Source organism: Oncorhynchus tshawytscha, linkage group LG25, assembly GCF_018296145.1.
Source record: "Oncorhynchus tshawytscha isolate Ot180627B linkage group LG25, Otsh_v2.0, whole genome shotgun sequence".
Classification (NCBI taxonomy): Eukaryota; Metazoa; Chordata; class Actinopteri; order Salmoniformes; family Salmonidae; genus Oncorhynchus; species Oncorhynchus tshawytscha.
This window is the reverse complement of record NC_056453.1, coordinates 30,135,950-30,163,028: the sequence shown is the minus strand read 5'-3', so window position 1 is coordinate 30,163,028 and position 27,079 is coordinate 30,135,950. Positions and strand designations below refer to the sequence as shown.

At 47.0% G+C, this 27,079-nt stretch overlaps 1 protein-coding gene across 1 annotated transcript; it reads right to left on the bottom strand.

Moving 5' to 3' along the window:
• Positions 1 to 1,182: 1,182 nt before the first annotated feature.
• Positions 1,183 to 24,384, bottom strand: LOC121840866 (leucine-rich repeat extensin-like protein 5). Its single transcript, XM_042306316.1, has 4 exons — positions 24,375 to 24,384; positions 22,644 to 23,564; positions 21,248 to 22,129; positions 1,183 to 1,391 (listed from the first exon to the last, which is right to left on the bottom strand). Exons 1-4 carry the CDS (start codon positions 24,382 to 24,384, stop codon positions 1,183 to 1,185), a joined length of 2,022 nt encoding a protein of 673 aa, XP_042162250.1.
• Positions 24,385 to 27,079: the final 2,695 nt, after the last annotated feature.

Sequence of the window (27,079 nt, the reverse complement as noted above, 5' to 3'; positions counted from 1 at the left end):
AAAGATTTGTGTGCTCTCCTACAGATAAAGCCGATCTGGACCTCTGTCTTTCATCCCCAGACGGATTGGCACGTCGAACGGTTCAATAAGTTGCTCAAACAAATGCTGCGGAAGGTCATCGAGGGGGACAGGAATAACTGGGACCAGTTACTACTTCCCCTAATGTTCTCAAACCGAGAAGTGCCCCAGGCCTCTCTTTTTGAACTGCTCTACGGGAAGAGACCACACAACCTACTTGATCTCATCAAGGAGGTGTGGAAAGCCCAGCCAGCCCCATTACGATGCGTGGTGGAACACATAGAGATGATGAGGGAGCGGATGACAGCCATATGGCCAGTGGTAAGGGAACATATGAAGAAGCCCCAGTATTCCCAAGCCAAGGTCTACAATCGGGGTACCCAGCCCAGAGAGTTCCATGTGGGTAAAACGGTGTTAATTTTAACCCCCTACAACAGAATGTAAGTTCCTGGCAACATGGCACGTGCCATACGAGGTGACAGAGAAGCTGGGACCCGTAAATTACCGTGTACGGCAGTTGGGGAGACGAAAACCTCAGATTTATCAAGTGAACCTATTGAAGAGGTGGCACGTGAGTACAGCCTTTGCTGTGGTGTGGTCAAAACCCGGGATGTCGACAAAACCAGTGGTGGTCCCGAGCAATGAGGACCTAAGACAGGCCTAGAAACAAGTGCTCTGGCAGCTCATTGATCCCTGAGGCGCGAAGGAAGGCTGTGAAGCAGGACGTGGAGGCTATGCTGAGGATGGGAGTCGTTGAGGAGTCCCACAGCGCATGGTGCAGCCCCATCGCGTTGGTGCCTAAACGGATGATAGTCTGCGTTCTGCAATGAATTTCGGGGGTGAACAACATCAGTTTGTTTGACGCCTACCCCATGCCGAGGGTGGATGAGCTCATCAACCGGTTGGGAAAGGCCCGGTACATCAGCACCCTGGACCTGACCAAGGAATATTGGCAGGTACCCTTGGCAGCCTCCTCCCAGGAGAAGATTCGACACCGGACGGCTTATACCAATACCGGGTCCTCCTGTTCGGTCTCCATGGAGTAGCATCCACGTAACAGCCCATCATGTACATGAGCCGGAACTTTATACCCAGAGAAAATATGTACTTGATTGTCGAGAAAGGGTGTCTAGCGGTGAAGTAGGCGCTCAACAGTCTTAAGTATTACCCGTTGGGCACCCACTTCACCCTGGTCACAGACCATGCTCCCCTGGTCTCGATGGCCAGCGGAAAGGACACGAACGATCGAGTCACCAGGTGGTTTTGTCCCTTCAACGAGAAGGGAGACGCACATCGCACTGACGACCGCCCCCTCCCCGACAAGGCGAAGGGGAGGGGGGAAGACAAGACACCAGGGGGAGACTCAATGAGGCCTGGTGACAGACGGAGTCTACATCACGCGGCGCAGGCTCCCTCTGCTGGACGTGCCAGGTTTCGACAGGTACGGCCAGGAATAATTGTGGCGTTTTGAGGTTGGTGAGTAATCAAGGTGCTGATTGCTCTCTAACCATACGGGGCCCATAAAGCTGCCAGGAGGGCAGCACACAGGAGGGTTGGAGATAGTGAGAGGTTGTTACCGGATAGATGTCCTCACAGTCTACTAGAGCCAAGGGGCTCGGTGTTCTACCCTAGAGGAGACAGCATTCCTCAGAGCCCAGGAGGCGGTAACCTGGAAGAGAGCCCTGTTTCTTTTCTTTTCCTTTATTGCTTTAAATTAACACCCTTGAATCTGTCTGTGTCTGATCTGTGTAAACGTCAAGATCAAACCACCTGGTCTGCCACAAGCTTTGAGGACGCGGCTAGGGATTCAGTCTAGGCCATGAGGAGTTCTGGTCGCCACAAGTATAGTTAAACATGTCCACACACACACACACACACACAGACACGGCAGATAGCCTAGCTGTTAGAGCGTTGGGCCAGCAACCAAAGGTTGCTAGTTGAAGCTGACTAGGTGAAGTCTCTGTCAATCTGTCCTTGAGTCCAGGGTTACTGTCCATAATGGCTGATCCCTGGTTGTGTCCCCATTTTATATTTTTTATTTAACCTTTATTTAACCAGGCAAGTCAGTTAAGAACCCCGGCCAACCCTAACTCGGACGAGGGTGTCTGCAAAAAAAAACATTATTTCGCAGGTTACACACTTGTACATGTGTGAAACAGGACAGATATACCCCCTAATTTGACCTTTTCACACACATTCCACAACTGTCATTTATCCATCATTGTTTCAATCAGTTTAATGTTTTCAGAGAGCGAGTTTTTCAGTTTGACAAGGATGATTGGTTGTTGTTTCCGATTCCTCTCATATTTTCTTGTTTCAAAATCCAGACTTTGTGGCTAGACCTTAAAATAAACACCAGCAACATACCCGTGATGCCCACACCTCACCTCTGAGTTGTCATGGAAACACCTTGACTCTTAAAATAGAGGTGGAAGAGTATTGAAGCGTATGGGAGGGTAGGATGTTGCTTAATAAATATGGCTGGCTGAGGGGTGTCTGAGGGAGTCTGACACTGCTGCTGCATATGGAAAAGTTACCAGTGACAGATGGGTGCATTACAGTCGGTGGCCTGGTAAAGGAAGTTAGAAAGAGCACATTGTCTGTTGACTATCTAATAGCAACCACACACATATTGTCTCGTTGTGTTTGTGTGTGCCTGTTTACTTTGATATCCCATAGGGTCTTATTTTTATTTGAAATTATTAATAAATTGTCCATGTTTTTCTGTTGCTTATCCAATTATAAGTGATTGGCAGGAGAAGAATGTTAGGCTCAAGTAGGAGGGAGGCCCTGAGGTTGTTTACAATCTGCATAAGGTTTGGTATATCACGCTTAACAGAGAGCGAGAGAAATAAAAAGAGAGAGAGAGAAAGAAAGAAAGAACACGAGAGCGAGATGAAGATAAAGAGATGGAGATCGAAAGAGGGAGAAAAGGAGAGACAAAGACCTTAATGTCACTGATTCCAGTCTTTTTTAGTTGACTTACATTTCGGTCAAAGTGTTACCTGAACCAAACATCTTTATATGGCCCAAACTTCACTAGAGAAAACTTAGGCAAAAGTTTCAGCCAACTTAAAATGATGCGTTTTCTCAGCGTGTCTCATAAGTTCATTCAATCAGGAATTATTATTTAGGAAACGTAACTACAAAAGCCTGTGCAACTGGTTACACAAACACACAAACAGGGCTTTTAACAATGTTTTCAACTTACATCAGGGGCCGACTGGGACAAGAATATGGCCCTGAATTTTATCCACACCAGCCCACATCACTGGGGACGTCACTCCCCCACTAGCCATACACACAACCTGATTCAGGCAGTAGTGCTGACACATAACAAAGAGATGTGTTTTCCCGCATTTGAAATGTTATATGATCAGAATGCATTTCTCTCGAGCACATGTGAGGACAGCAAAGTGGCTCGCTTATCAGAGCAACAGGCCCCAGAAAGGGCACAGGGCAGACACTTTCATTACATAAATCATGAGGATAATGCACTTTACTGTTTAACCAAATCATGGTTTTAGCCTCCCAAAGTAATAGGATGTTTTGAGTGAGGTGACAATGTAGAATATCCTCTTTCTACATTTATAGGCACACTTTGTTTTTTACTACCCTTGATCTTGGCTGTCTAACTGATGACAGAGTCGGATCTGGTCTCTTTGCTAATGCTGCATTTTACTTTTATGTATTTACATTTATTTATTTGACTAGGCAAGTCAGTTAAGAACAAATTCTTATTTACGCCACCATGGCCTATTTATTGCCATAACTCCCTTTTCTTACCTCATTTTCACACACTGTATATAGACTTGCTTCGACTGTATGTTTTGTTTATTCCATGTGTAGCTCTGTGTTGTTGTATTGTCCAACTGCTTTGCTTTATCTTGGCCAGGTCGCAGTTGTAAATGAGAACTTGTTCTCAACTTGCCTACCTGGCTTAAACAGTGACGCCCGATCCCTTTGAATGAGTTTGTGTGACCTCATCTCAGTCTATCAGAAAACCGGGCCAGCTTATCTTGGCATGGGGGCCGGCCATTGCCGACTGATCAGCCAAAGGCTCATTATAGATTGGTATAACAATCGCGAAATTGCGGGGGGAAAAAATGACAAAACATCTTAACACCAGCCATGATACCTTTTTCATGGTTTTATTTTTATATAAAAAAACATGTTTTTGTGTATGTCAGCCCACCCAACAACAAAAAATGTCCAGCCCATCTGGCAGTTGACAGAATTGTCAGATGGCCAATCTGCCCCTGAGGGGGACCATGTAGGAATAAGAGAGGCAGCTTGGAGACCAAGTGGGAGTAAGTCAGACTGCAGGGCCAGACCAAGGCTAGGCTGCTACTCCCCAGGGGAGCTAAAGGGGGAAGTGGTGTCTTCCATGGTAAACACATTAGCAGACTGTGACAAATGGCTTGGTCTACTCTGAGCTCTACAGTACCTGGCCTCTGAACAGCATGATGCTTCTCTTCCCTTGAGACTCACAGCTTTACAACAAGATAATCAAAGTCTCACATCGTTGCGGTCTGATTTTTATTACATTTTTTATTTCACCAGGTAGGCTAGAAATTAACACTGGAGTGATAGATGTGCAAGTATAAATACTGATGTGCGAATGAGCAGAAATGTAAATAAAAACAATATGGGGATGAGGAAGGTAGATTGAATGGGCTATGTACAGCTGCAGCAATCGTTTAGCTGCTCAGATAGCTGATGTTTAAAGTTAAGTTTTTGAAATTAGTTCCAGTCATTGGCAGCAGAGAACTAGAAGGAAAGGTGGCCAAAGAGGTGTTGTCTTGTGAGATGACCAGTGAGATATACAGTTGAAGTCGGAAGTTTACATACACCGTAGCCAAAAACATTTAAAATCAGTTTCAAAATTCCTGACATTTAATCCTAGTAAAACATCCCTGTCTTAGGTCAGTTAGGATCACCACTTTAAGAATGTGAAATGTAATAATAATAGTAGAGAGAATGATTTCAGCTTTTATTTCTTTCATCACATTCCCAGTGGGTCAGACGTTTACATACACTCAATTAGTATTTGGTAGCATTACATTAAAAATGTTTAACTTGGGTCAAGCGTTTCGGGTAGCCTTTCACAAGCTTCCCACAATAATGAATTGTGAATTTTGGCCCATTCCTCTTGACAGAGCTGGAATAACTGAAATCAGGTTTGTAGGCCTCCTTGCTCACACACACTTTTTCAGTTCTGCCAACAAATGTTCTATAGGATTGAGGTCAGGGCTTTGTGATGGCTACTCCAATACCTTGACTTTGTTGTCCTTAAGCCATTTTGCCATAACTTTTGAAGTATGCTATGGGTCATTGTCCATTTGGAAGACCCATTTGAGACCACACTTTAACTTCCTGACTGATGTCTTGAGATGTAGCTTCAATATATCAACATAATTTTCGATCCTCATGGTGCCATCAATTTTGTGAAGTGCACCAGTCCCTCCTGCAGCAAAGCACCCCCACAACATGATGCTGCTACACCCGTGCTTCCCGGTAGGGATGGTGTTCTTCAGCTTGCAAGCATCCCCCTTTTTCCTCCAAACATAACGATGGTCATTATGGCCAAACATTTCTATTTTTGTTTCATCAGACCAGAGGACATTTCTCCAAAAAGTTTGATCTTTGTCCCAATGTGTTGCAAACCGTAGTCTGGCTTTTGTATGGTGGTTTTGGAGCGGTGGCTTCTTCCTTGCTGAGTGGCCTTTGAGGTTATGTCGATATAGGACTCGTTTTTGCGGTTGGATATAGATACCTTTGTATCCATTTCTTCCAGCACCTTCACAAGGTCCTTTGCTTTTGTTCTGGGATTGATTTGCACTTTTCGCACCAAAGTACGTTAATCTCTAGGAGACTGAACGCGTATTCTTCCTGAGCGGTATGATGGCTGTGTGGTCCCATGGTGTTTATAATTGCGTACTATTGTTTGTACAGATGAACGTGGTACCTTCAGGCCTTTGGAAATTGGTCCCAAGGATGAAACAGACTTGGAGGTCTAGAATTGTTTTATTCAGGCCCTGGCTGATTTATTTTGATTTACCCATGATGTCAAGCAAAGAGGCACTGAGTTTGAAGGTAGCCCTTGAAATACATCCACAGGTACACCTCCAATTGACTCAAATGATGTCAATTAGCCTATCAGAAGCTTCTAAAGCCATGACATCTTTTTCTGAAATTTTCCAAGCTGTTTAACATCACAGTCAACTTAGGCTATGTGAACTTCTGATCCACAAATTGTACAGTGAATTATAAGTGAAATAATCTGTCTGTAAACAATTGTTGGAAAAATTGATAGATGTCCTAAACCGACTTGCCAAAACTATAAATTTGTTAACAAGAAATATGTGGAGTGGTTGAAAAACGAGTTAATGACTCCAAACTAAGCGTATGTAAACTTCTGACTTCAACTGTACCTGCTGGAGCGTGTTGTTATCATGACCAGTGATCTGAGATAAGGCGGAGCTTAACCTAGCAAAGACTTAGATGACCTGGAGCCAGTGGGTCTGGCGACGAATATGTAGTGAGGGCAAGCCGACGAGAGCATACAGGTCGCAGTGGTGGGTGGTATATGGGGCTTTGGTGACAACATGGATGGCACTGTGGTAGACTGCGTCCAGTTTGTTGAGTAGTGTTGGAGGCTATTTTGTAAATGAAATCTCCAAAGGATTGATAGGATTGTCAGTTTTACGAGGGTATGTTTGGTGGCTTGAGTGAAGGAGGCTTTGTTGCAAAATAGGAAGCCTATTCTAGATTTAATTTTGGATTGGAGATGTTTAATATAAGTCTGGAATTAGAGTTTACAGTCTAGCCAGACACCTAGGTCTTTGTAGTTGTCCACATATTCTAAGTCAGCACCGTCCAGAGTATTGATGCTAGTTCAGCGGGCGGGGGTGGGCCGCGAACGGTTGAAAAACATGCATTTAGTTTTATTAGCGTTAAAGAGCAGTTAGAGGCCACGGAAGGAGTGTTGTATGGCATTGAAGCTCATTTGTAGGCTTGTTAACAGTGTCGAAAGAAGGGCCAGCTGTATACAGAATGGTGTTGTCTGCAAGGTGAAACAGGGAATCACCCGCAGCAAGAGCGACATTAAAGATATATACAGAGAAAAGAGTCGGCCCGAGAATTGAACCCTGTGGTACCCCCATATAGACTGCCAGAGGTCCGGACAACAGGCCCTCTGATTTGACACACTGAACTCTGTCTGAGAAGTAGTTGGTGAACCAGGCGAGGTAGTCATTTGAGAAACCAAGGTGATTGACAGAGTCGAAAGCCTTGGCCAGGTCAATGAAGACGGCTGCACAGTACTGTCTTTTATCGATGGCGGTTATGATATAGTTTAGTACCTTGAGCGTGGCTGAGGTGCACCCGTGACCAGCTCGGAAACCGGATTGCACAACGGAGAAGGTACGGTGGGATTGTAAATGGTCAGTGATCTGTTTATTAACTTGGCTTTCAAAGACTTTAGTAAGGCAGGGCCGGGTGGATATAGGTCTTTAACAGTTTGGGTCTAGTGTCACCCCCTATGAAGAGGGGGATGGCTGCAGCAGCTTTCCAATCTTTAGGGATCTCGGACGATACGAAAGAGGTTGAACAGACTGGAAATAGGGGTTGCAACAATGGCGGCGGATAATTTTAGAAAGAGAGGGTCCAGATCGAAGCGGTCTTCTGGTCAGACTCCGGAGACGGGCACATCGTGCACCACTCCCTAGCATTCTTCTTGCCAATGTCCAGTCTCTTGACAACAAGGTTGATGAAATCCGAGCAAGGGTAGCATTCCAGAGGGACATCAGAGACTGTAACGTTCTCTGCTTCACGGAAACATGGCTAACTGGAGAGACGCAATCCGAAGCGGTGCAGCCAGCGGGTTTCTCCACGCATCGCGCCGACAGAAACAAACATCTTTCTGGTAAGAAGACGGGCGGGGGCGTATGTCTTATGGCCAACGTGACATGGTGTGATGAAAGAAACATACAGGAACTCAAATCCTTCTGTTCACCTGATTTAGAATTCCTCACAATCAAATGTAGACCGCATTATCTACCAAGAGAATTCTCTTCGATTATAATCACAGCCGTATATATCCCCCCCCAAGCAGACACATCGATGGCTCTGAACGAACTTTATTTAACTCTCTGCAAACTGGAAACGATTTATCCGGAGGCTGCATTCATTGTAGCTGGGGATTTTAACAAGGCTAATCTGAAAACAAGACTCCCTAAATTTTATCAGCATATCGATTGCGCAACCAGGGGTGGAAAGACCCTGGATCATTGTTACTCTAACTTCCGCGACGCATATAAGGCCCTGCCCCGCCCCCCTTTCGGAAAAGCTGACCACGACTCCATTTTGTTGATCCCTGCCTACAGACAGAAACTAAAACAAGAAGCTCCCACGCTGAGGTCTGTCCAACGCTGGTCCGACCAAGCTGACTCCACACTCCAAGACTGCTTCCATCACGTGGACTGGGAGATGTTTCGTATTGCGTCAGATAACAATATTGACGAATACGCTGATTCGGTGTGCGAGTTCATTAGAACGTGCGTTGAAGATGTCGTTCCCATAGCAACGATTAAAACATTCCCTAACCAGAAACCGTGGATTGATGGCAGCATTCGTGTGAAACTGAAGGCACGAACCACTGCTTTTAATCAGGGCAAGGTGTCTGGTAACATGACTGAATACAAACAGTGCAGCTATTCCCTCCGCAAGGCTATCAAACAAGCTAAGCGCCAGTACAGAGACAAAGTAGAATCTCAATTCAATGGCTCAGACACAAGAGGTATGTGGCAGGGTCTACAGTCAATCACGGACTACAGGAAGAAACCCAGCCCAGTCACGGACCAGGATGTCTTGCTCCCAGGCAGACTAAAACACTTTTTGCCCGCTTTGAGGACAATACAGTGCCACTGACACGGCCTGCAACGGAAACATGCGGTCTCTCCTTCACTGCAGCCGAAGTGAGTAAGACATTTAAACGTGTTAACCCTCGCAAGGCTGCAGGCCCAGACGGCATCCCCAGCCGCGCCCTCAGAGCATGCGCAGCCCAGCTGGCCGGTGTGTTTATGGACATATTCAATCAATCCCTATACCAGTCTGCTGTTCCCACATGCTTCAAGAGGGCCACCATTGTTCCTGTTCCCAAGAAAGCTAAGGTAACTGAGCTAAACGACTACCGCCCCGTAGCACTCACATCCGTCATCATGAAGTGCTTTGAGAGACTAGTCAAGGACCATATCACCTCCACCCTACCTGACACCCTTGACCCACTCCAATTTGCTTACCGCCCAAATAGGTCCACAGACGATGCAATCTCAACCACACTGCACACTGCCCTAACCCATCTGGACAAGAGGAATACCTATGTGAGAATGCTGTTCATCGACTACAGCTCGGCATTCAACACCATAGTACCCTCCAAGCTCGTCATCAAGCTCGAGACCCTGGGTCTCGACCCCGCCCTGTGCAACTGGGTACTGGACTTCCTGACGGGCCGCCCCCAGGTGGTGAGGGTAGGCAACAACATCTCCTCCCCGCTGATCCTCAACACTGGGGCCCCACAAGGGTGCGTTCTGAGCCCTCTCCTGTACTCCCTATTCACCCACGACTGCGTGGCCATGCACGCCTCAACTCAATCATCAAGTTTGCGGACGACACAACAGTGGTAGGCTTGATTACCAACAACGACGAGACGGCCTACAGGGAGGAGGTGAGGGCCCGCGGAGTGTGGTGTCAGGAAAATAACCTCACACTCAACGTCAACAAAACTAAGGAGATGATTGTGGACTTCAGGAAACAGCAGAGGGAACACCCCCCATCCACATCGATGGAACAGTAGTGGAGAGGGTAGCAAGTTTTAAGTTCCTCGGCATACACATCACAGACAAACTGAATTGGTCCACTCACACAGACAGCATCGTGAGGAAGGCGCAGCAGCGCCTCTTCAACCTCAGGAGGCTGAAGAAATTCGGCTTGTCACCAAAAGCACTCACAAACTTCTACAGATGCACAATCGAGAGCATCCTGGCGGGCTGTATCACCGCCTGGTATGGCAACTGCACCGCCCTCAACCGTAAGGCTCTCCAGAGGGTAGTGAGGTCTGCACAACGCATCACCGGGGCAAACTACCTGCCCTCCAGGACACCTACACCACCCGATGCTACAGGAAGGCCATAAAGATCATCAAGGACATCAACCACCCGAGCCACTGCCTGTTCACCCCGCTGCCATCCAGAAGGCGAGGTCAGTACAGGTGCATCAAAGCTGGGACCGAGAGACTGAAAAACAGCTTCTATCTCAAGGCCATCAGACTGTTAAACAGCCACCACTAACATTGAGTGGCTACTGCCAACAAATCAAATCAAATCAAATCAAATTTATTTATATAGCCCTTCGTACATCAGCTGATATCTCAAAGTGCTGTACAGAAACCCAGCCTAAAACCCCAAACAGCAAGCAATGCAGGTGTAGAAGCACGGTGGCTAGGAAAAACTCCCTAGAAAGGCCAAAACCTAGGAAGAAACCTAGAGAGGAACCAGGCTATGTGGGGTGGCCAGTCCTCTTCTGGCTGTGCCGGGTGGAGATTATAACAGAACATGGCCAAGATGTTCAAATGTTCATAAATGACCAGCATGGTCGAATAATAATAAGGCAGAACAGTTGAAACTGGAGCAGCAGCACAGTCAGGTGGAAGTTGAAACTGGAGCAGCAGCATGGCCAGGTGGACTGGGGACAGCAAGGAGTCATCATGTCAGGTAGTCCTGGGGCATGGTCCTAGGGCTCAGGTCAGTTGAAACTGGAACAGCAGCATGGCCAGGTGGACTGGGGACAGCAAGGAGACTGTCAATGACACTGTCAATGACACTGACTCTACTCCAGCCACTTTAATCATGGGAATTGATGGGAAATGATGTAAATATATCACTAGCCACTTTAAACAATGCTACCTTATATAATGTTACTTACCCTACATTGTTCATCTCATATGCATACGTTGATACTGTACTCTATATCATCGACTGCATCCTTATGTAATACATGTATCACTAGCCACTTTAACTATGCCACTTGGTTTACATACTTATCTCATATGTATATACTGTACTCGATATCATCTACTGTATCTTGCCTATGCTGCTCTGTACCATCACTCATTCATATATCCTTATGTACATATTCTTTATCCCCTTACACTGTGTATGACAGTAGTTTTTTTTGGAATTGTTAGTTAGATTACTTGCTCGTTATTACTGCATTGTCGGAACTAGAAGCACAAGCTTAAAATTTCGCTACACTCGCATTAACATCTGCTAACCATGTGTATGTGACAAATAAAATTTGATTTGATTTGATTTGATTTTGATTGTCTAGCCCAGCTGATTTGTACGGGTCCAGGTTTTGCAGCTTTTTCAGAACATCTGCTATCTGGATTTGGTGAAGGAGAAATGGGGAGGCTTGGGAAAGTACCTGCGGGGGGTGCAGAGCTGTTGGCCCGTGTTGGGGTAACCAGAAGGAAAGCATGGCCAGGAGAGGAGAAAGGTTTATTGAAATTCTCGATTATCGTGGATTTATCAGTGGTGACAGTGTTACCTAGCCTCAATGCAGTGGGCAGCTGGGAGGTGGTGCTCTTATTCTCCATGGACTTTAGTGTCCCAAAACTTTTGAGTTAGGGCTACAGGATGCAAATTTGTTTGAAAAAGCTAGCCTTTGCTTTCCTGACAGACTGAGTGTATTAGAGGTCGACTGATTAGGATTTTTCAACACCGATACCGATTATTGCAGGACCAAAAAAGTTGATACCGATTAAAATCGTCTGATTTAAAAAAAAAATATTTGTAATAATGACAATAATACTAAATGAACACTTGTTTTAACTTAATATAATACAGTGCCTTGCGAAAGTATTCGGCCCCCTTGAACTTTGCGACCTTTTGCCACATTTCAGGCTTCAAACATAAAGATATAAAACTGTATTTTTTTGTGAAGAATCAACAACAAGTGGGACACAATCATGAAGTGGAACGACATTTATTGGATATTTCAAACTTTTTTAACAAATCAAAAACTGAAAAATTGGGCGTGCAAAATTATTCAGCCCCTTTACTTTCAGTGCAGCAAACTCTCTCCAGAAGTTCAGTGAGGATCTCTGAATGATCCAATGTTGACCTAAATGACTAATGATGATAAATACAATCCACCTGTGTGTAATCAAGTCTCCATATAAATGCACCTGCACTGTGATAGTCTCAGAGGTCCGTTAAAAGCGCAGAGAGCATCATGAAGAACAAGGAACACACCAGGCAGGTCCGAGATACTGTTGTGAAGAGGTTTAAAGCCGGATTTGGATACAAAAAGATTTCCCAAGCTTTAAACATCCCAAGGAGCACTGTGCAAGCGATAATATTGAAATGGAAGGAGTATCAGACCACTGCAAATCTACAAAGACCTGGCCGTCCCTCTAAACTTTCAGCTCATACAAGGAGAAGACTGATCAGAGATGTAGCCAAGAGGCCCATGATCACTCTGGATGAACTGCAGAGATCTACAGCTGAGGTGGGAGACTCTGTCCATAGGACAACAATCAGTCGTATATTGCACAAATCTGGCCTTTATGGAAGAGTGGCAAGAAGAAAGCCATTTCTTAAAGATATCCATAAAAAGTGTCGTTTAAAGTTTGCCACAAGCCACCTGGGAGACACACCAAACCTGTGGAAGAAGGTGCTCTGGTCAGATGAAACCAAAATTGAACTTTTTGGCAACAATGCAAAACGTTATGTTTGGCGTAAAAGCAACCCAGCTCATCACCCTGAACACACCATCCCCACTGTCAAACATGGTGGTGGCAGCATCATGGTTTGGGCCTGCTTTTCTTCAGCAGGGACAGGGAATATGGTTAAAATTGATGGGAAGATGGATGGAGCCAAATACAGGACCATTCTGGAAGAAAACCTGATGGAGTCTGCAAAAGACCTGAGACTGGGACGGAGATTTGTCTTCCAACAAGACAATGATCCAAAACATAAAGCAAAATCTACAATGGAATGGTTCAAAAATAAACATATCCAGGTGTTAGAATGGCCAAGTCAAAGTCCAGACCTGAATCCAATCGATAATCTGTGGAAAGAACTGAAAACTGCTGTTCACAAATGCTCTCCATCCAACCTCACTGAGCTCGAGCTGTTTTGCAAGGAGGAATGGGAAAAAATGTCAGTCTCTCGATGTGCAAAACTGATAGAGACATACCCCAAGCGACTTACAGCTGTAATCGCAGCAAAAGGTGGCGCTACAAAGTATTAACTTAAGGGGGCTGAATAATTTTGCACGCCCAATTTTTCAGTTTTTGATTTGTTAAAAAAGTTTGAAATATCCAAAAAATGTTGTTCCACTTCCTGATTGTGTCCCACTTGTTGTTGATTCTTCACAAAAAAATACAGTTTTATATCTTTATGTTTGAAGCCTGAAATGTGGCAAAAGGTCGCAAAGTTCAAGGGGGCCGAATACTTTCGCAAGGCACTGTACATCAATAAAATCAATTTAGCCTCAAGTAAATAATGAAACATGTTCAATTTGGTTTAAATAATGCAAAAACAAAGTGTTGGAGAAGAAAGTACGTAAGAAAGCTAACGTTTCAGTTCCTTGCTCAGAACATGAGGACATATGAAAGTTGGTGGTTCCTTTTAACATGAGTCTTCAATATTCCCAGGTAAGAAGTTTTAGGTTGTAGTTATAGGACTATTTCCCTCTATACCATTTGTATTGCATTAACCTTGGACTATTGGATGTTCTTATAGGCACTTTAGTATTGCCAGTGTAACAGTATAGCTTCTGTCCCGCTACTCGCTCCTCCCTGGGCTCGAACTAGCAACACAACGACAACAGCCACCATCGAAGCAGCGTTACCCATGCAGAGCAAGGGAAACAACCACCAAGGCTCAGAGCCAGTGAAGTTTGAAACACTATTAGCGCACGCTAACTAGCTAGCCATTTCACTTCAGTTACACCAGCCTCATCTCGGGAGTTGATAGGCTTGAAGTCATAAACAGCGCAATGCTTGACGCACAACTAAGAGCTGCTGGGAAAACGCACGAAAGTGCTGTTTGAATGAATGTTTACGTGCCTGCTTCTGCCCACCACCGCTCAGTCAGATACTTAGATACTTGTATGCTTAGTCAGATTATATGCAACGCAGGACACACTAGATAATATCTAGTAATATCAACCATGTGTAGTTAACTAGTGATTATGATTGATTTAAGATGAGTTTAACTAGCTAGCAACTTACCTTGGCTTACTGCATTCGCGTAACAGGCAGTCAGTCTCCTTGTGGAGTGCAACGAGAGAGAGGCAGGTCGTTATTGCGTTGGACTAGTTAACTGTAAGGTTGCAAGATTGGATCCCCCGAGCTGACAAGGTGAAAATCTGTCGTTCTGCCCGAATGAGACAGTTAACCCACCGTTCCTAGGCCGTCATTGAATTTAAGAACGTGTTAACTGACTTGATAAAAGGTATAAAAAAATAAAAAAAATGGCAAATCGGCACCCAAAAAGAACGATTGTTAAGAAAACGGCCCTAATTAATCAGCCATTCCGATTAAGCGGTCGACCTCTAGCGTGTATATTGCTTCCTGACTCCCTTGAAAAGTTGCATATCACGGGGACTATTCAATGCTAGTTCAGTCGGCCACAGGATGTTTTTGTGCTGGTCGAGGGCAGTCAGGTCTGGAGTAAAGCAAGGTCTATATCTGTTCTTAGTTCTACACTTTTTGAAAGGGGTGTGCTTATTTAAGCTGGTGATGAAATTACTTTTAAAGAACGACCAGGCATCCTCGACTGATGGGATGTCGTCAATATCCTTCCAGGACACCCGGGCCAGGTTGATTAGAAAGGCCTGCTCGCAGAAGTGTTTTAGGGTGCGTTTGACGATGAGAGGTGGTCGTTTGACCGCGGACCCATAGAGGATGCAGGCAATGAGACAGTGATAGCTGAGATCCTGATTGAAAACAGCAGAGGTGTATTTCGAAGGCAAGTTGGTCAGGGTAATATCTATGAGGGTGCCCATGTTTACAGATTTAGGGTTGTACCTGGTGGGTTCCTTGATAATGTGTGAGATTGAGGGCATCTAGCTTAGATTGTGGACATTGTAACAAAATGTTTGCCAAGGTTTCATCACTGTTGCTGCCTGTTATAGACCCGCCCAGCTCCCAGCTGTGCTCTGGACTCCATATGATTCTGTCGATAAATATCCAAAATTTCCATTTATTTGGAGAGTTTGATCCAAAAAAAAATAACACTTACAACTTACGCAACAAAACATCTCAAAAGTTACCTGTAAACTTTGCCAAAACATTTCAAACTACTTTAGGTATTTCTAAACATGTATATAAATCAAATTGAAGACGGGATGATCGGTGTTCAATACAGCAGCAAAACAAACTGACGCTACTTTTCTGGTTACACACCTCTATCGAAAGGTTCACATGAAGTGACGTTCGTTCTGAGCAATGGTACTTCTACATTACACAAAGGAAAAACCTTAACCAAGTTCTACAAACTGGTGACATCCAGTGGAAGTGGTAGGAACTGCAGGAAAGTCAATTAGAATTCTGCATTCCCCACGAAAAAAAACTTGAAAAGACAGTGACTTAAAAAAAAAAAAATCTGAATGGTTTGTCCTCGGGGTTTCGTCTGCCAAATAAATTCTGTTATACTCAGACATGATTCAAACAGTTTTAGAAACTTCAGTGTTTTCTATCCAATACTAATAATATGCATATATTAGGATCTGGGACAGAGTAGGAGGCAGTTCAGTTTGGGCACACTATTTATCCAAAAGTGAAAATGCTGCCCCCTACCCCAAACAGGTTATCAGACAGTGACAATATGCTCAACATTGCGAAAGGGGCCATCTGGGTCACTGTCAGGCAGAGCAGCAGAACCCAAGAGCAGACTCAGACCAGGAAACAGGGATGAATGAAACAAGATTTTTTGCACACAGGGAGAGATGAAGTGCAGATGCAGCGAAGCTCAGATGAGTTGTAAGAAACCAGAAGTGGAGGCTGAGGTTGGAGTGAGCTGGGTTTGGACAGAGGAAACAGGTCTGGATCGGAATCCAAGGGAGTGGTGGGTCCAGAACAAGGTAGCAGGGTGATGAGGTGTGGAACAGGAGACAGGAGCCAGAGTGGAAAAACTGCAGTGAGAGGATAAACAGCGTCAGGCAGGGAAACCCGGTACAGCAGGCTAACAGGATCTTGAATAATTATGGCTAGAAGCAGAGATTACGATTTGGCAGAGTGGAAGTGGCAGGACTGAGTTTGTAGAGGTCTTGATAATGGAATGAGTTGCAGCTGGTAGGGATCTGCTCCGACTCCAGCACACCTGTTTCCAACCACACAATCAGAAAGGGAGGGGGAGAGAGAGAGAAAGAGTACTGGGGAATGGCTGCAGGTCAAGCAGGTCAAGCAGACACCGTATGGTCACTATGGGGTGTGGCAGGAGCAGATGTGATACAGCCATTAATTTGCTTTATTGTTTGAATTTTAGATCGCTCCTTTTAATTAACAGAGATTACTGTAGTCTAAGGTGGCCATAGGGTCTTGTTGTCAAATGGCTGACAAGATTACAGCACAGCAAAGCAGGGGACATCTCTGCTACATTTATAACATAGTTGTGAAAGTAAAGACCCCAACTGACATTCCTGCCGATCTAAGCCTTCTCTGCAGGACTATACCAGTACAAAGGGTTGCATAAATGTGACGCGCACTGATAAGCTTCCACATTTTTTATGTACTTATGTCAAGCTTGAGCACAGTGAGAGTTGGTCAGTGTTAGGAAATAAAATGTATCTTTATCTCTTGGCCCTTTAAAGAGAGTTGTGTCTCACTAGGTAGCAAGATAAGGTGTATTGTCTGAGCCAGATTGATAATAGCCTACTTGTGATGCCATATGTCTACACTACTGGAGCCCCTCTTGGAACTGTTGCAACTGGAACCTCTGGCAGGAAATGGAACATTATCTATCATACATCACAATCATCAGGACGCTTGTATTGCATATTACCACACACTAGAGTAATGGGTTGACTTACAGACTACACAATGCAGGCATATGTTCAGGAAAACAGCTACAGTTTTGCTCTGTGGTCAGATGCCACTAGATACTGTAGCCATGTCAATACTTTAGGAATAGATCTATGGGGAATGCCAAGAGTAATGCTAGAATTATGTATGCCAGTTTGCACATGCTCTTATCTAAAGACACAGTACAGTGAGTGCATTTCTCTTTAGCATGTGCATGATCCTTGCGGGAATTGAACCCATGTCTTTGGCATCGCTCTGACCCACACAGGATTTATGAAGAGATTCATTGCCGATACCAAAAGTCTACTAGTGTTCCATGTGGTCGTGGGAGCATGAAGGGCATGGAGCTGTTAACATAAATAATCGATACGTAATCTAGTTTGCATACATAAACCACCAACACAGTTATCTAGTAAGTGAAGTACAGGCACAGGAAATTAGGAAGCATGGTATGATTGATGTAAAGGACTCAATGGTAATGTGTGTGTGTGTGACGAATCCCTTTGGCCCGGCAGTCTAGGGGGGGGGGGATATTTTTAAACACATGGTAAAGGAGAGCGGGAAAAGGGGCTGAGCTGGACCCAAGGAAAGAAATCATAAGCACCCCTAAGCTAGTCTACCTGCTTCAACAACAGCTAGCAGTTCTAACTAGTGTATTTAGACAAAGTTTACCTACGGATAGTGTATGCCCATGGGCAACTTGTCTTGGTACCCCCTTTCCCACCATCAAACAAACAGTCAAACACCATAACAAAACAATACTCACAGGATAATGGACAAAGAGAAATGTAGTTGCAAAAACCAAAATCTCTGCATACAAATAGAGATGGAGAGAGAGACAGAGAGATTGAGCTCAAGAGAAAACAACTGAATGGGTTTTTAAACCAAGGGAAAGGGAATGTGATTGGGTATTGGAAACAGGAGGTGTGTCTTCTGATTGATGACTGATTGGGGAAATAATCCCAAATACTACTGTGTGCGTGTGTGTGAGAGAGTGAGTGAATGCGTGTACGCCTTCTTGCTTTCATGCATGTGTGTGTGATTGATGTAAAGAAAACAATTGAATGTTTCCTCAGGTAAATGATGGGTTTCCCCCAGGCTCTGCTCTGTATCCCGTACTGTCATGATGAAGCTGCCATGAACATATACCACACTGGTACAACTAATCCTCTGGGGAGGCGCTTGGTTTGAATTCAGATGACAGAATTGTATGGTGAGGATTACGGAGTGGTCAATGTTCATTCTGGGAATGCAGTATGAGCGAAAGCTTTGAGAAGTCTGTTAGCAAATGTAAACGAAAACAGAAAAAGCTCATTTTAATGATAAAGAATGTATTTCATTTGATCAATACACATTGATTAATTTGGTTGCCAATTAGTATAAGGTTGACAATTAGCATGCAATCACAGAGTGACTGTAGAATCCTGGCTAAAGTGAGACATCACCAAATGAAAATTCTGTTAGCAAATGGTCAGATAAAGCAGGCAATTCTAATTATACTGATAGATAATGTATTTCAGTTCATCAATACGCATTCAGGTTGACAATTAGCATGTGTGTAGTCACAGAAGCAGTGCATATTCGTTAGTACGCAAGCTTGTGAAAATTAGTCGTCAACCACATTACTATACAATCTGTAGTAAGCCGTAGTAATAGCTTTGACACAAAACATGAATTTGCATGAAAATACATCTTCAGCCTATCTGAAATTTGTTGGGCTGGGATTCAGTCCAATCGTGAGTTGTACACAATGCAGCTTTTAAACGCTATGCTCCCGCATTCGCTGAGATTGCATTCACAGTAAAACGCTGTATACGTCAACTCAATTAGAAATTACCTTTAAAAACTGCAGTGTCGGCTGTCTAGCGTGTTGTGCTATGGATAGAATACTGGCCTTAATTTGGCTTAAAATAAGATATAATAAACAAAAGTCCAGTCAAGTGCTGCACAACGTTTTTATAAGTAGCCTCGGTGACCAGTGATATTTAAGCAGATCATGGCACTACTGGACAGACTCCAACTGAACAACAGGACGTAATTGTTGACATGTGGTGTCCACTCTGGCCTGTAAACCCCCCAAAAATGTAAAATTAAAAATAAAATAAAAGGAAGAAAGAAAGAGGGACAGAGAGAGAGAGAGAGAGAATGGAAGAAACAGAAAAAGAGAGAGATTGAGACAGAGAAAGAATGAGAGAACAATAGACAGACAGAACGAGAGTCTTCTTCACTGAGCCTTCCTTTAATGTTGTTATTAAAGTGTAAATATCGACCGGAACGTTAGCCTCCTTCACAGTCCAGTGAGTTTGGCCCTGCTGCTCCCCTCCACTCTGTCCCAGGCTCCCAGCCCACCCTGCCACCGTCATCAAATCAATCAGCCTGGCTAATTAAGTGCATCCAAATGAGACGTCCTCTCCTCTCTTCTCATCTCCTCTCTCCAACCCTCCTCTCTTCTCATCTCTCCAACCCTCCTCTCTTCTAATCTCCTCTCTTCTCCTCTCTCCAACCCTCCCCTCTTCTCCTCTCTTCAACCCTCCTCTCTTCTCTTTTCTCATCTCCTCTCTCCAACCCTCCCCTCTCCTCCTTTTCTCTCCTCTCCTCTGCCTCCCTTTCTCTCCTCTCCTCTGCCTCCCAAAAGGTCCCAGTTGTCTTTCCACATCGGCAACTGTACACGTGAGGCGTGTTGTGCTCCTTATGCTTCCTTATCTTCCAGGCTACAGGATCAGTCTTCTGTTCTTGCTTCTCCACAAACCTTTCTAGTCCACCTCACAAGACAAGCTGTAAGGACCCGGATCTCTGAAGGAGGAAGAAGCCGTAACATCAAATCTCTCACTGAAATATAAATAGTGTAACAGGAGAACTACTGGTTGTTTTGTTTGCCTGTCTGTGGTGTAAGGAAGGAAGGGATGTTGTTATTCAATGTATGACTATGAAGGCAACGCAATCATACACAAAAAACAGCTCACACAACAACATCTTTCCATCAAATTGCAAAAGTAGATAGTGAATGATTGAAACTCAGGATTTTAATATCCAGGCAACAGGAGTCAATTCTGTATGTCCCAGCAATGCTTTAAACTCCACGTCAGGTGGTCTACATGCTGAAGACTCATCTTGTGCAGTAATTAGATATTGTTGCATCATGATACACTGTTCCCTCCTTCCTGATAATGTTCCAAGCTCCCTCTCCCTCTTCCTCTCTCTCTCTCTCATTGTGAGCTCATCGTGCCACTACTGTGGCTGTACTGTAGCCTGTACACATGTGTATCTGTCACAGTAAGCGATCGTACATAAAAAATGGATGCTTCAGAAAGTATCCCTTTGAGGGCTCTGGAGCGAACAGCTGCTTAGCTGTGCACATCTCTTTCTTTCTCTCTCTCTATCCTCTCTCTCTTTATGTGCTGTATGGCTGTGATGGGGTTGAGGCAGAGAGATGAAGGGAGCTGGGGCTGTGATGGGGTTGAGGCAGGGAGAGGAGGGGAGCTGGGGCTGTGATGGGGTTGAGGAAGGGAGAGGAGGGGAGCTGGCGCTGTGATGGGGTTGAGGCAGAGAGAGGAAGGGAACTGGGGCTGTGATGGGGTTGAGGAAGGGAGAGGAAGGGAGCTGGGGATGTGATGGGGTTGAGGCAGAGAGAGGAATGGAGGTGGAGCTGTGATGGGGTTGAGGCAGAGAGAGGAAGGGAACTGGGGCTGTGATGGGGTTGAGGAAGGGAGAGGAGAGGAAGGGAGCTGGGGCTGTAATGGGGTTGAGGCAGGGAGAGGAGAGGAAGGGAGCTGGGGCTGTAATGGGGTTGAGGCAGGGAGAGGAGAGGAAGGGAGCTGGGGCTGTAATGGGGTTGAGGCAGGGAGAGGAGAGGAAGGGAGCTGGGGCTGTAATGGGGTTGAGGCAGGGAGAGGAGAGGAAGGGAGCTGGGGCTGTAATGGGGTTGAGGCAGGGAGAGGAGAGGAAGGGAGCTGGGGCTGTAATGGGGTTGAGGCAGGGAGAGGAGAGGAAGGGAGCTGGGGCTGTAATGGGGTTGAGGCAGGGAGAGGAGAGGAAGGGAGCTGGGGCTGTAATGGGGTTGAGGCAGGGAGAGGAGAGGAAGGGAGCTGGGGCTGTAATGGGGTTGAGGCAGGGAGAGGAGAGGAAGGGAGCTGGGGCCGTGATGGGGTTTAGGCAGGGAGAGGAAGGGATCAGGGGCCGTGATGGGGTTGAGGCGGGGAGAAGAAGGGAGCTGGGGCTGTGATGGGGTTGAGGCATGGAGAAGAAGGGAGCTGGGGCTGTGATGGGGTTGAGGCATGGAGAGGAAGGGAGCTGTGGCTGTGATGGGTTGAGGCAGGGAGAGGAAGGGAGCTGGGGCTCTGATATGGTTGAGGCAGGAAGGGGAGGGGTGGTGGTCTCTGATGGGGTTGAGGCAGGAAGGGGAGGGGAAGTGGGGCTCTGATGGGGTTGAGGAAGGGAGAGGAAGGGAGCTGGGGCTGTGATGAGGTTGAGGCAGAGAGAGGAAGGGAGCTGGGGCTGTGATGGGGTTGAGGCAGCGAGAGGAAGGGAGCTGGGGCAGTGATGGGGTTGAGGCAGGGAGAGGAGAGGAAGGGAGCTGGGGCCGTAATGGGGTTGAGGCAGGGAGAGGAAGGGAGCTGGGGCCGTGATGGGGTTTAGGCAGGGAGAGGAAGGGAGCTGGGGCCGTGATGGGGTTGAGGCGGGGAGAAGAAGGGAGCTGGGGCTGTGATGGGGTTGAGGCATGGAGAAGAAGGGAGCTGGGGCTGTGATGGGGTTGAGGCATGGAGAGGAAGGGAGCTGTGGCTGTGATGGGTTGAGGCAGGGAGAGGAAGGGAGCTGGGGCTCTGATATGGTTGAGGCAGGTAGGGGAGGGGTGGTGGTCTCTGATGGGGTTGAGGCAGGAAGGGGAGGGGAAGTGGGGCTCTGATGGGGTTGAGGCAGGAAGGGGAGGGGAAGTGGTGCTCTGATGGGGTTGAGGCAGGAAGGGGAGGGGAAGTGGGGCTCTGATGGGGTTGAGGCAGGAAGGGGAGGGGAAGTGGGGCTCTGATGGGGTTGAGGAAGGGAGAGGAAGGGAGCTGGGGATGTGAAGGGGTTGAGGCAGAGAGAGGAAGGGAACTGGGGCTGTGATGGGGTTGAGGAAGGGAGAGGAAGGGAGCTGGGGATGTGATGGGGTTGAGGCAGAGAGAGGAATGGAGGTGGAGCTGTGATGGGGTTGAGGCAGAGAGAGGAAGGGAACTGGGGCTGTGATGGGGTTGAGGAAGGGAGAGGAGAGGAAGGGAGCTGGGGCTGTAATGGGGTTGAGGCAGGGAGAGGAGAGGAAGGGAGCTGGGGCTGTAATGGGGTTGAGGCAGGGAGAGGAGAGGAAGGGAGCTGGGGCTGTAATGGGGTTGAGGCAGGGAGAGGAGAGGAAGGGAGCTGGGGCTGTAATGGGGTTGAGGCAGGGAGAGGAGAGGAAGGGAGCTGGGGCTGTAATGGGGTTGAGGCAGGGAGAGGAGAGGGAGGGAGCTGGGGCTGTAATGGGGTTGAGGCAGGGAGAGGAGAGGAAGGGAGCTGGGGCCGTGATGGGGTTTAGGCAGGGAGAGGAAGGGATCTGGGGCCGTGATGGGGTTGAGGCGGGGAGAAGAAGGGAGCTGGGGCTGTGATGGGGTTGAGGCATGGAGAAGAAGGGAGCTGGGGCTGTGATGGGGTTGAGGCATGGAGAGGAAGGGAGCTGTGGCTGTGATGGGTTGAGGCAGGGAGAGGAAGGGAGCTGGGGCTCTGATATGGTTGAGGCAGGAAGGGGAGGGGTGGTGGTCTCTGATGGGGTTGAGGCAGGAAGGGGAGGGGAAGTGGGGCTCTGATGGGGTTGAGGAAGGGAGAGGAAGGGAGCTGGGGCTGTGATGAGGTTGAGGCAGAGAGAGGAAGGGAGCTGGGGCTGTGATGGGGTTGAGGCAGCGAGAGGAAGGGAGCTGGGGCAGTGATGGGGTTGAGGCAGGGAGAGGAGAGGAAGGGAGCTGGGGCCGTAATGGGGTTGAGGCAGGGAGAGGAAGGGAGCTGGGGCCGTGATGGGGTTTAGGCAGGGAGAGGAAGGGAGCTGGGGCCGTGATGGGGTTGAGGCGGGGAGAAGAAGGGAGCTGGGGCTGTGATGGGGTTGAGGCATGGAGAAGAAGGGAGCTGGGGCTGTGATGGGGTTGAGGCATGGAGAGGAAGGGAGCTGTGGCTGTGATGGGTTGAGGCAGGGAGAGGAAGGGAGCTGGGGCTCTGATATGGTTGAGGCAGGAAGGGGAGGGGTGGTGGTCTCTGATGGGGTTGAGGCAGGAAGGGGAGGGGAAGTGGGGCTCTGATGGGGTTGAGGCAGGAAGGGGAGGGGAAGTGGTGCTCTGATGGGGTTGAGGCAGGAAGGGGAGGGGAAGTGGGGCTCTGATGGGGTTGAGGCAGGAAGGGGAGGGGAAGTGGGGCTCTGATGGGGTCGAGGCAGGAAGGGGAGGGGAGGTGGTCTCTGATGGGGTTGTGGCGGGGAGGGGAGGGGAGGGGAGGGGAGGGGAGGGGAGGGGAGGGGAGGGGAGGTGGGGCTCTGATGGGGTTGATGCAGGAAGGGGAGGGGAGAGAGGTGGAGCTGTGAAGGGGATGAGGCAGGAAGGGGAGGGGAGGTGGTCTCTGATGCGTTTGAGGCAGAGAGGGGAGGGGAAGTGGGGCTCTGATGGGGTTGAAGCAGGAAGGGGAGAGGAGGGGGAGTTGTGATGGGGTTGAGGCAGGGAGGGGAGGGGAAGTGGGGCTCTGATGGGGTTGAGGCAGAGAGGGGAGGGGAAGTGGGGCTCTGATGGGGTTGAAGCAGGAAGGGGAGGGGAGGGGGAGTTGTGATGGGGTTGAGGCAGGGAGGGGTTCTATTAAGTTCTTCCCCCAAGGTACATGGAGAAGCTCCAGATGTGCAGCAGCTCCAACAGCCACAGTCCCGGGAAGACAGCATATTCTAGCATTCCATCACTGATTCACCTCCTCTTCCCCTCTTATCCTCCTCCCCTCATTGCTCGTTCATTCATTTTATCAGGTATTAGAGGACAATTCGAAGTGCTTTCAAATCACATTGAATACAAATGAAAAGTCCCGATACGACCCTGAACAGCTTCTACCCCCAAGCCATAAGACTGCTAAACAGTTAGTTAAATAATTAACCAATAACTACCAGGACTTTCTGCATTGACCCTTTTTGACTAACATTTTTGACTCATCACATACACTGCTGCTACTGTTCATTATCTGTCATTTTATTTCTAGTTATATGTACATATCTACCTCAATTACCTTGTACCCTTGCACATCGACCCCGGTACTGGTACCCTGTGTATATAGCCACGTTATTGTTACTCGTTGTGTATTTCACAGGAGGTTGGTGGCACCTTAATTGGGGAGGACGGGCTCCTGGTAATGGCTGGAGCGGAATCAGTAGAATGGTATCAAATATTTCAAACACATAGTTCCCATGTGTTTAATGCCATTCCATTCTCTCCGTTTCAGCCATTATTGTTCGGGTATCTGTCTCTGTCACTAGCAGCAGTTGTCTCAATGATCAAGTTTTCTATGAATATTCAAATGCATCTCCAGAGAAAACCACTGGTTATTAATTAGCACAGTGTTCTGGTCTCACATACACACACACATTCACACACACACACAAACAGCAGCTGGCTATATATAACACTACTGGGGGGCATGCTGCCATGCTTTATACCCATAACTCTCACCTTCAAGTATAGAAAACTACTTGGTCTACCTCTGCAGTTGACGGCAGGCTGCCCTCTCCTAAGACACCATTTACACACCTTTTTTCATTTGCAAAAACATTTACCCAACTTTTGCTAAAAAAAATGCATTGAACGGATAGAGAGACATTGTCAACAGCAATGACATTACAAGAACTACTACAGTCGTAACATTTACTGTCATTTCAAGGTCCAGGCAGTCAATCCAAGGTCAGAAAAATTCAGATGAAACATTGAAGACCTTTGTGAGCTTTGAACGCATGGCAATGACCAGTGAACCAAGATAACCGCTCAAAATGGCTGCCATGTTATTGGCATTCTGTTAGATGTACAGGTTGTGCTGTGTGCTGATGGTTTTTTCATGCCTGATGGGTCAGTATGTGACCTTTTAGAGTCAACTGGGGGGGAAAAGCAAGCATGTCCTACACACACACACACACACACACACACACACACACACACACACATATAAACACACACAAGCATGCATAGACGCACAAAAGCATGCATAGACACACAAAAGCATGCATAGACACACAAAAGCATGCATAGACACACACAAGCACGCATAGACACACAAAAGCATGCATAGACACACACAAGCACGCATAGACACACACACACACACAAGCACGCATAGACACACAAAAGCACGCATAGACACACAAAAGCACGCATAGACACACAAAAGCACGCATAGACACACACAAGCACGCATAGACACACACACACACACACAAGCACGCATAGACACACACACACACAAGCACGCATAGACACACACAAGCACGCATAGACACACACAAGCACGCATAGACACACACAAGCACGCATAGACACACACAAGCACGCATAGACACACACACACACACACAAGCACGCATAGACACACACACACACAAGCACGCATAGACACACACAAGCACGCATAGACACACACAAGCACGCATAGACACACACACACACAAGCACGCATAGACACACACAAGCACGCATAGACACACACACACACAAGCACGCATAGACACACACACACACAAGCACGCATAGACACACACACACACAAGCACGCATAGACACACACAAGCACGCATAGACACACACACACACAAGCACGCATAGACACACACAAGCACGCATAGACACACACACACAAGCACGCATAGACACACACACACACAAGCACGCATAGACACACACACACACAAGCACGCATAGACACACACAAGCATGCATAGACACACACACACACAAGCACGCATAGACACACACAAGCACGCATAGACACACACAAGCACGCATAGACACACACACACACAAGCACGCATAGACACACACAAGCACGCATAGACACACACACACACACACAAGCACGCATAGACACACACACACACAAGCACGCATAGACACACACACACACACACAAGCACGCATAGACACACACACACACACACACACAAGCATGCATAGACACACACACACACACACACACAAGCACGCATAGACACACACACACACACACAAGCACGCATAGACACACACACACACACACAAGCACGCATAGACACACACACACACACACACACACACAAGCACGCATAGACACACACACACACACACACACACACACACAAGCACGCATAGACACACACACACACACACACACACAAGCATGCATAGACACACACAAGCACGCATAGACACACACACACACACACAAGCACGCATAGACACACACACACACACACAAGCACGCATAGACACACACAAGCACGCATAGACACACACAAGCACGCATAGACACACACACACACAAGCACGCATAGACACACACACACACAAGCACGCATAGACACACACACACACAAGCACGCATAGACACACACACACACACACAAGCACGCATAGACACACACAAGCACGCATAGACACACACAAGCACGCATAGACACACACACACACAAGCACGCATAGACACACAGACAACACACACAAGCACGCATAGACACACACACACACAAGCACGCATAGACACACACAAGCACGCATAGACACACACAAGCACGCATAGACACACACAAGCACGCATAGACACACACAAGCACGCATAGACACACACACACACAAGCACGCATAGACACACACAAGCACGCATAGACACACAAAAGCACGCATAGACACACACAAGCACGCATAGACACACACACACACAAGCACGCATAGACACACACACACACAAGCACGCATAGACACA

What these genes read in the sequence shown, in the direction of transcription:
- LOC121840866 (XM_042306316.1), bottom strand. An exon ending in CCTGCCTAAACCCCATCACG is followed by an intron (nt 22,130 to 22,643) that starts GCCCCAGCTCCC and finishes CAACCCCATCAG; the next exon opens with AGCCCCACTTCCCCTCCCCT. An exon ending in CCTGCCTAAACCCCATCACG is followed by an intron (nt 1,392 to 21,247) that starts GCCCCAGCTCCC and finishes GTCTGTCACCAG; the next exon opens with GCCTCATTGAGTCTCCCCCT.